Raw genomic sequence first — 10,203 nt, forward strand, 5'->3', positions numbered from 1 at the left:
TCTGGGGTCCCATCATCAGATCCCGGTTTCTACTACTCTTTCTACTACTAGGGATATCTCCTTTCCAACAAAAAAAGAATTATCAAAATCGGTACATCCAGTAGAAAGTTATGCGGTATAATACAACGTAGGTCGACGAAAAAAGCGTCAAGTAAAAACGCATTATTAGATACAACTCGAAAAGTAGTTGTTAGATCTCAAATAAATTTAAATGGGACCAATTGGCACAAACCACCTTTCGATTAAAACAAAATTTGTCGAAATCGGTCTACCCGGTCAAAAGTTCTGATGTAACATACATAAAAAAAAAAATACAGTCGAATTGAGAACCTCCTCCTTTTTTGGAAGTCGGTTAAAAAGTCGATTGTCTCTTTCCAAAAGTTGTCGTGCATTATTTATGGTCGGGTACTGTACAAATACCGTAGTAAGTATAGCGTTATAGACAACTACGGAAATAATATGTAAAATTGTTTATTTGCCATAATTATATCTTAAATATCATGTTTTTTAAATACATTTCAGTTAAAAAAATTAATAGTTTCTTATTTCACTTATATCAGTCCTTTTATTTATTTATAATTAATTTTTTTATTATTATGTTGGATGTCACTCCGCCCGTTTAATAAATATATAGGGTGCAGGATTACGCCCCGGCAAGGAGATCAAGCGGCCGGGGGGTTAGGGCTGTAGGCTGAAACTGGCGGACAATCCTAGCCATATAAAATGTCGGGTGGAGGATTACGCCCCGGCAACGAGATCAAGCGGCCGGGGGTTAGGTCTGTAGGCTGAAACCGGCGGACAATCCTAGCCGAGTCAAGCAACACCGTCTTCTGCATCCTGGCTGCGAGAGAATCGTCCCGGATCCCCAATTGCCTCAGATGGTGAGCGAAGCTAACCGGGATCAAACCGTTGGCAGATATTACGTTAGGGATGATTTCAGCGGAGCTCACATCCCACATGCCGACAAACTCGTGCACCAGATCCAGATATTTACGTTTTTTCTCAGTTTTCGACTTTCATGATGTAATTATTATTTTTCTATTATTATTTATTTATAATATATTCAATAAACTAAATAAAATTATTTATTTATTGCACTTTTTGCTGGCGAGGCTTTTTCTCTACTGTAAAATATATCTAAAAATAAACCTGAAACAAAAAAGATTATTATAAAATCATATACAAATACATATTCTTCTAAATCGAACCAATGTTAATAATTTGGTCATTACGGTACATTTCGGCAGTCGTTTTATTAAATTTACCTAGATACATGAAATTAACAGATTAAGATCCAGTGTTTTTTTTTATTAGTTTTTTTTAAAGAAAAAACCCTTTTCCCAAAAGTGCGATTGGCGTGGGGTATACGTATGTGATGAATAGTTGCGGTTTAGATTTTTGTATAAATTCATAGTTTACATATATTTTTTTATTGCGATAGTGGAGATATGAATTATCTATACATATAATAAAATGGTAGGAAAGTCAAAACTGTACATTGAATATTTTTTTAACAGAATACTTGGGGTGTGATCTACTATCGATACCGAAGCCAGAAATATGGTTTTTAGAATTTTTGTCTGTTTGTCTGTATGTATGTCCGAGATAAACTCAAAAAGTACTGCATGGATTTACTTCAAATTTGGCAAGAATATTATTAAGAAGTCGGGTAAACATATAGGCTACATATTATCACGCTATCACATACGGGGAACGAGCAGTGAACCTTTATTTCTTCAACGCATTCTGTAACAACGCGTAATCTAACGACGCATATTTGAATGTTGTTGTTATTATGTTAATAACCATGCTATAAGCTAGCTTCACACTATAAATAAAGACATTCTATAGTATATTTAGTATCAGCATTGCACTCGTGCGAAGCCGGGGAGGGTCGCTAGTATTTATTATAATAGGCGTGACGAAAGATTTTGAAAACCTCTTCCGTTTGTGGGTACACATTTACCATTTACAAACAATAAAACTTTTATTTCGATAATAAACTTAAGTTTAAGAAAGTTTAAAATTATTTTTCTAATATTTTTTCAAATAGTGCGCCAAACAGCTGCAAGTGTCATGGCGTCGGCACTGACGTTACGCTTAGGTAAACATGTCATTGTGTCTAAGAACAAAACACAGTGAATGAGCGTATTGACAGTGGTGTTTACCTAAGCTTGACATCATGCGACGTGATTCGTGTTTCAATCAAAACGGCCGATTACAGTATTTTAATGTTTTATGATTTTGAAAATTATAATAATGTTTTTTTTAAATAAAACTACACCAGTATTTTTAATTTTTTTTTTTTTTTAATATGAGTGTTCCCCAAAAAAACTAAATTGACGATTTTTCCATACTGTCGTCATGCCTATTGCTCCATAGTAATTAATGTTAACTACATTTTCTGTAACTGAAACGTCAATATGATGGGGAGATAAAGACCCATACCTTGACAACAAAAAAAAAACGAGAGTGCTTTACACCATACGAATGAAGTAAAACTTCTTTAGCAAAAGAGCTGCACAATGTGAATGCACTATGTCTTAGATATACGAAACGTGGCTATGAGATAAAGGAAACGTGGGTTTGCATTTCTCTCTCTGGATCATCAAATTCAGTACACACAGTGAAAAGTTGTGCGGTATAATACAACGTAGATCTCAATTACATTTAAATGGGACCACATAATACGCACCGTCTTACGATAAAAAAAAAGTCATCAAAATCGGTCTTCCCAGTCAAGTTCTGAGGTAACCATACATAAAAAAAATAAACTATCTAATTGAGAAGTTCCTCCTTTATTGGAAACGGTTATAAAACACAAATATTGAGATATAGAAATTTTAGTGGGTTCAAAATCGATACACGTATCACTATATTTTTTATTGAAACTCAGATTTTAGACCTTGCAATTGTTTTAAAAACTAAACTTAGTTGAAACTTTAAATTAGACTTTTTAATAATATTTTAAGGGTTTTTTTTTTTTTTTTAATATTACCATTTAATAAATTCGTAACTTCGCTTCACTGCGATGATATCGCAACATTATCATCAAGGGTGACGCTCTAGTCACCACACTGGACAAACAGCATTAGTGACAGAGTTGACTTTTTTGTCACATCGAAGATGTTACTACCATAATATTTTATATACAGCTATTTCAATATACATTCTGAAATTATGCCAATAAAGGAATGTGGAGGTAATAAAAAAAGTCTTACCGTTAAATACCAACAGAGCACCGAGCCATTGACGTTGAGATAAAACATTACCAAAGAGGATAATTGATGCTAAAACTGTGAAAAATTTTCTTGTTGTTGTCACCACCGAGCAAGGGAGTGGACCGAATTCTGCCACCTAAAAGAAAACGATATATCAAATTTTACATAACAAGCATACACACAGCTACAATCAGGTTAAATTTTATCGAAAAATAATTTTTTTCTTATTGCTCCAATTAGTTTTGTTTTTATAAAATTCTTTTATTTACAGACATCTGCCAATTACAATTTTAGTACATGTAATTTCATTATACATATTATATTACTAATGAATATGTATAGTTTTAGTTTTTTTTTATTTTTTTTAGTTTTCTAGCTTTGAAATACACAGGCCGAGGATGAGCAGCAGAGTCTTAGGTGCGACAAAGTCAGCCCTGCGGTCACCAAACCGCCTGCCCTTGAAATTAGGGATAGGCCTATGCCAGCAATGGACTGCGATAGGCTAAAGTGATGATAATGATGTATAGTTTTATATAGTTTTTAACTCAGTTAAAGTGTAGCAGAAATTATCCTCCTCAACATCTGGAGCAGCACAGGACAAGTACCTCGACCTTACAAAAGATCACAGCTAAATAACACTTCTTAGTGTTGTATTCCTGTGGTGAGTAAAGTGAGTAAGGTCGGCAATATATATATATGATAAATATGTATGTCATATTTTATAGTAACTAACATAATTATTTCTAAGTGTACAGGTACTTTGGTAACATACCATAAAGAATATAAAGAGCTGTCCCAGAGCGCCCATCAAAGCAAATACAATTAAGTAAATGATAATCTCCGGGTGATGATTCACAAATGTTACAAACTTAAATATCTCTCCAGTTAGAAGGACACCAGATGCCGAAATAATTGCTGACCTAACGAAAAAGAATTCGCATCAAATTACTGGAAGGCAACATTAGACATAAATTAAACATTATACAAACTGTCGCACTTCTGGGCAAAAGCTTATTTGTGTTAAAATATGTTAGCAGGCCTTGGTGTGACAAATTAAGCATAATTCTTAGGTCTCTTTGACTGTCAGTTTAAAAAGTTTTTAAATATTCCAAAGTATACATCTGTAATTCAAAGGTATTGAGTATATCCCTAGGTATATTAAATAATTCTACGAGTATAGGTTATTCATATTACGACATGTTAACCTGATATTTTACATTCGCATTATGCTGCACAAAATTTTAAAATTCGCAAGCATTGAATTTGTGTTCGAATAAAGTAGTAGTGCTTATTGTACTATTATAGAAAAAAAATATTTTACAAGATTTATAATCTACTATATAGATCTACTAACTAACTGACTAAAAGAGATATCCATTTTAAATATATTATTGCAAGTATTTCAACTAATACAGAAAAATATACACATACCACCAATTTGTGTTAAGCATCATTGAATAGGCTGTTGGAGATGATTCACTTTTTATTCTCTCCTGGAAAATAGATATAATAACAAAGTAATCTAAAAGAAAAATAAAAAAGTCAACAGATATTAATTTTAATCATTAGAACACAATACGATAATTGTTTTATAATTAATAAATGTATATATTACGCTTTTTTACCATTGGTCCTGGTTGTTATCATCTACACCTGATAGCGATCGTTACTCATAGTAGGGAATATATCCGCCAACCCGCATTGGAGCAGCATGGTGGATTAAGCTCTCATCCCGAGTAGAAATTTTTTCGTCTTCCTTAGAAGGACTGGACCAGGCATGCCTGATCAAGACTAGATAAGGCATGTAACGCAGATGATTTGTCTGGACCTGATCAGGATGAGATGAGATTTCCTGATCTGGACAAGATCAGGAAATCTCATCTCATCCTGATCAGCCGGTTCGGTCCGGTCCTTTTACCTTTTTTCTAGTCGGGATCCTTCTCCTACATGGGAAAAGAGGCCTATGCCTAGTAGTAGGATATTATAGGCTGAAGCGTAATAAAAGTATATATGAATAACTACAAATGGCACAAATTTTTTAATTTACTACAATACAACATAGTCTACATACCAAAAATATAACAATACACATAAAATATACTGCAGTGCTTAGGTAAAAGGCGGAAACCGTTTTATACTGCTGGTATAAAATTTTGACACTATTACATTTCTTATATGATTTGAATTGTAAAATTTATCATTCATTCATTCAAATTATGATCATTCATTCATTCAGATATGATGGCTTCCAACAGTGCCAAACTAGCACAGATGATTTGATGTCACAAAATGTATCATTATTATATTAAAAGTATATTAATATTATAATAGCATTTATTTAATTTGTTAGAATTAAGTTAATCCCAGACTTGATTTATTTTTCATTCATATTAATTTTTCTAACATTTCAATATACTTTACCGTCTTTAACCTAAGCACATCAATATAGCTCTATAACATTAATAGATATCATTTGTTACAAGATTACCTGAACAGCACCAGTCAATCCATCCATAGTCAAAGACAAGAGAAGTAACACTTCACCGATACCTATGCCCTGTGAGTTACCAACAGATTTCTCTGGTTGATCCTTGTACATAAACAAAATTATTCCTAGGACAATTAGAAAGACAAAGAGGTATTTCCTTAGTGGATACTTCTTCCGTCCTAGTAATACACCAAGGATCATCACTGGAATTGGTTTAGCTGCTTTTCCAACAACCTGAAATGCATAACATATTGTCACTTTTGTAAATTTATTAAAATTTTATGCAATAATTTAATTGAAAATTGTCTCATGTAACGCATGGGAATTACAAAATAAATGTACCTGTGTTGGATAATTGACCCATTGCAGTGCCATCACTGAGCAAACCATAGCCAACAAGTATGTTAGAGCAGATGAAAAGTAGTATATGGTGCGTGTTGTGTCCTTCTCATGTTTCCATGATACCTGTAAAAGTTTAATAACCATACTATACTATAACTTACTAACTATAACTAACTAATATAACTAACTAACTACTTTAACAGAATAACACATCATGTATAACATTTTGGAACGAAGTTAACATTTCCTTTGCCCTAAGGTTGCCTGGAATAGATCGCTTTTTAGCGATAAGGCTGCCCTTTGTACCTAATGAATATATTGTCAATATTTTTTTTTTCCTTCTTTAATATGTATTATTTCTGTTTTTGGTGTACAATAAAGTGTATTATTATTATTATTATTCCTTATGGCAGGCTGGACATTTGGCTGGGTGACCAAACTGAAAAAAATGTGATATTAAAACCGTAAGAAAAATAAGTGTGAACGGAAGTGACGTAATATCAGTCACATGACTATATAATATGACGTTTGTTAAACTAAAATATTACTAGTAAACTTTTTTTTGAATTATTTATGTAATTATATACTGTCGACAATAAAGAGACATGTTTTTTTTATTTCACTTAATAGTTCGAATTATTATTATTATTATTTTGTTTGATTTATTTAATTCTACGGTATTCGCTATTTTCTATAATACTAAATTTCCTAAATACTTTTATGTACTTAAGTAAAAACCAATCAACAAAATTAAAAAAAAACAAGAACTAGAAAATATATATATATATAATTCAACATTTTTCTTTTTTTTTATTGTGTTGCTTCTATACTATCCAAAGGAACTTCGTTCCTACCTGGTGTCCCATGACACCACATAATTTTCTAATTAGGGTAAACATATATATGGGCTATATAATCTTGGTATGTGCAGGTATCAAACCCTCAATCGCTAGTAGTACCTTAATTTCAAACCTGTCATGTAAATCTAGTATATAGTATTATCGTGTTCATTCCTCAGTCAATTATGCATCTCAGCAATTTAGATAGTCAATTTAAAGTTCTATGTTAAATACATAAGAAAGTTATTAGGTGAATGGTATTTTGTATCAAATATTCAAATTATTATAATAATAAATAAATAAATAAACGCTTCACACTCAACAGCCCCTGGTTGGATTTTCTCCTGTGCCGGGTGTCCCAAAACACACAATATACACGCACAAACGCCCAGACAACGACAAACATCTATATGGCCAATAAAAATGTGTCGTGAGCGGAGGTCGAACCCGCTACCGCCCGCGCAACATCCAGTACTGTGACTGCTGCGCTAACACGTCTTCCAATTATATTGGTACATAAAGTAACAAAAAATTGTATTAAGAATGTTAGGATATAAGCAATTATATACATATATGTAATAAACACATTTGATATATATAATCAACAATATTTTGGATCGAATTCAAAGTAAATAGGTGAAAAAGTACTACATAACACTCTCAAGATGCTCATTTACTAGACAATAGTTTTATGTTAAAGCGCTACCCTTGTTATCTAAGGAAGTGTGAGAATAGTGGTTACAGTGTCCCTATAATTCAAACTATACATAAACCACACGAATCACCACCTATATTTACCACCCAAGGTTTACTACACCAATTGAAAGTTTGATATTTTCCTTAATCTATTAGCGTATTATTCGGAGATGTCGAAATGTCAAATAGAGACAATAGGAGGACCTTGACCTTTTTTGATACTTGACTTATTGAAAATGTTAAATTAATAATTCAATAAGGATATTCAGACACTAGTGTGACTCCAGCAGTAATTTAGTGTGACTAGCCTGACTGGCACTAAGTACAGTTTCAAATCTATTGTGGTTCTGTTTCCGTAATTTAATCACTTCACAGAACAACATTATGCTGATGAACAGTCTAATTATGAGGTTAGGTTTGCTTAGGTGAGTTTTTTTTTTCAAGAAGTACCAGTCACGCTGGGTTACCACTGGAGTCACGCTAGTGTCCAAATATCCTCAGCCTTAATAATTACTTTGAAAACTACTATTTCGTTATTACCAACATATATATTGTTCATTCTTTATTTTAAATTAAAATTTTAAGGATATATTTTCTATGCTACATACATATGTAACAATGCTATCAGTAAAGCAAAATGGTATGTGTTTAATATGAAAATATACCATTATTTTTCCTTCAGAAAAGAGTGGAGAAAAAAGATAAAATTTTGAATGTGGTAATGTAGTACAGAATGGAATTTATACATTGAAGTTTTTAGTTTTGTACCTATATAGTCTTCAAAATTATTTTATTTCAAGTCGAGGTCATTCGTTAGTTAAGTGGGCTCCGATTTATGGGGTGAAATGGGGGTGGGGGGGTAAAGGGAGGTAGGGAGGGTGGGTTTTTTAGCCCCCCGTAGTGTGCATTTCACGTAAACCCCGTGGTTTCGAAGATTTCGTGTTTGAAGTTTTGGGGTTAACTTTACGTGATTCAGAGATATTACAATACCTTAGAGCTCCGTGTCTGACTCCACCTTAACTCCGGTGCAGCGGGAAGTGCACTCATATGCTCCATTCATCAACTTTCACACCTTATTTTCGAACAAATTTACGTAAAAACGATCTCGATTGCAAGATCAACAAACGATACGAACTGACGCTTAACGACTGACAAATCGACACTTTTAAACAAAATAACGCGTCAGACATAATATTCTAATAAAATTAGTAACATTGCGTGCTAGAATATAGGTTTAGAAATTCGAAAAATACCCAAAACCGAATCGGAGCACCCCACTGTCCACGTGGTCTTGGTCTGTCCTACCCCTAGAGTGTTTTTTTTGTGCCGCGGAGGCGCGGAGGGAAGGGCAGCCCTCGCCCGCCGTGCGAAAGCGCGCGAACGAATGCGTAGAGGAGCGGCTGAGGCTGGTCGCCGAAGGCGACCAGCCTCCGCTGCGGAACGGAGCATGAGTGAGCGTGCTTTCGCACGCAAGGGCGGAAGGGCTGCACTTCCCGCAGCGCCGGAGCCAAGCGTTCCTCTAACTTTCGAAATTCTTCTTCTAACCTCAAAACTTTAACCATGGATATCTCCATAACCATGGGGTTCTGAGGTGTGACAGTGGTACCAGGGGTAGCGCCCCCCCCCTTCCCCCCACGGTCCCGAAATTCGGTTTTTCCTAATCTAAAGCTTTGTGTTTTAAAGGAAATGCTAAGTGACGCCTTATTTTGGTCAACGGTGTCTATTTGTTAGTCGTTAAACGTCAGTTCGTATAGTTTGTTGATCTTGCAATCGAGATCGTTTTTACGTAAATTTGTTCGAAAATAAAGTGTGAAAGCTGGTGAACAGAGCATATGAGTGCACTTCCCGCAGCACCGGAGTTAAGGTGGAGTCAGACGCGGAGCTCTAAGGTATTGTAATATCTCTGAATCACGTAAAGTTAACCTCAAAACCTCAAACACGATATCTTCGAAACCACGGGGTTTACGCGAAAAGCACACTACGAGGGGGGTAAAAAACCCACCCTCCCCCCTCCCTTCACCCCCTCTTCCCCCAGGACCCCATAAATTGGAGCCCACTTAACTAAAGATTTACCCAAGTCGATTTTATGTTGTGTATGTGAAATAAAGGTAGTTTATTCTAAATTTAAATTATTTGAAAAATAACGCATCTGTTACATGATAGTTATCTTAAAGAGAATATGTGGGATAATTAAGCAGTGATAGTCTATTATTACATAATCATTAATTATAAACTTACCATTAATATTTGCGCAAAAGTAAAGTTTACTAGACATTGAATTAGAACTAGGGAAAGTGCACACGTAAAGGTTTCGCCACCGTATTTTCCTCTTGTAATCTTTTCTTGTAGTATTCCAAACATGAAGTAACATATAAATATAGAAGAAGCATAAAATATAAAACGGATTTCTTTTTCATATTTAACCATATTTGTATATTTTAAGAACTTAGTTTTCAATGAAAAACCTCTAAGTTCATACAGGTCAACTTTCTTTAATAGAGCTTGACAAATACACCATTTCGTAGACAAATTTATTTCGACGTCTAAAAGACACGTAAGTAATAAATTGTTAAATTTACAAAATTCAGAAAGTTTTTAGTTTTGTACATTTGAACAA

The 10,203-nt window shown here is 34.0% G+C and overlaps 1 protein-coding gene across 1 annotated transcript; it reads right to left on the reverse strand.

The window, feature by feature from the left end:
- Positions 1–848: 848 nt before the first annotated feature.
- LOC123668594 (solute carrier family 35 member B1 homolog) lies at positions 849–10,203 on the reverse strand. The gene is made up of 7 exons (XM_045602320.1): positions 9,825–10,203; positions 6,052–6,174; positions 5,710–5,943; positions 4,653–4,714; positions 3,994–4,141; positions 3,222–3,357; positions 849–1,149 (listed from the first exon to the last, which is right to left on the reverse strand). The coding sequence occupies exons 1-7, from the start codon at positions 10,011–10,013 to the stop codon at positions 1,082–1,084; spliced, it is 960 nt and encodes a 319-aa protein (XP_045458276.1). The 5' UTR covers positions 10,014–10,203; the 3' UTR covers positions 849–1,081.

This window comes from Melitaea cinxia, chromosome Z (assembly GCF_905220565.1).
Source record: "Melitaea cinxia chromosome Z, ilMelCinx1.1, whole genome shotgun sequence".
Lineage (NCBI taxonomy): Eukaryota > Metazoa > Arthropoda > Insecta > Lepidoptera > Nymphalidae > Melitaea > Melitaea cinxia.

Bases quoted from the DNA above. Each gene is read 5' to 3' on its own strand.
- LOC123668594 (XM_045602320.1), bottom strand. From the start codon at position 10,013: ATGGTTAAATATGAAAAAGAAATCCGTTTTATATTTTATGCTTCTTCT. The intron at 5,944-6,051 runs GTACATTTATTT...TATGCATTTCAG, and splicing joins GGGTCAATTATCCAACACAG to GTTGTTGGAAAAGCAGCTAA. The intron at 1,150-3,221 runs GTAAGACTTTTT...TTTTTGTTTCAG, and splicing joins TGCTCTGTTGGTATTTAACG to GTTTATTTTTAGATATATTT.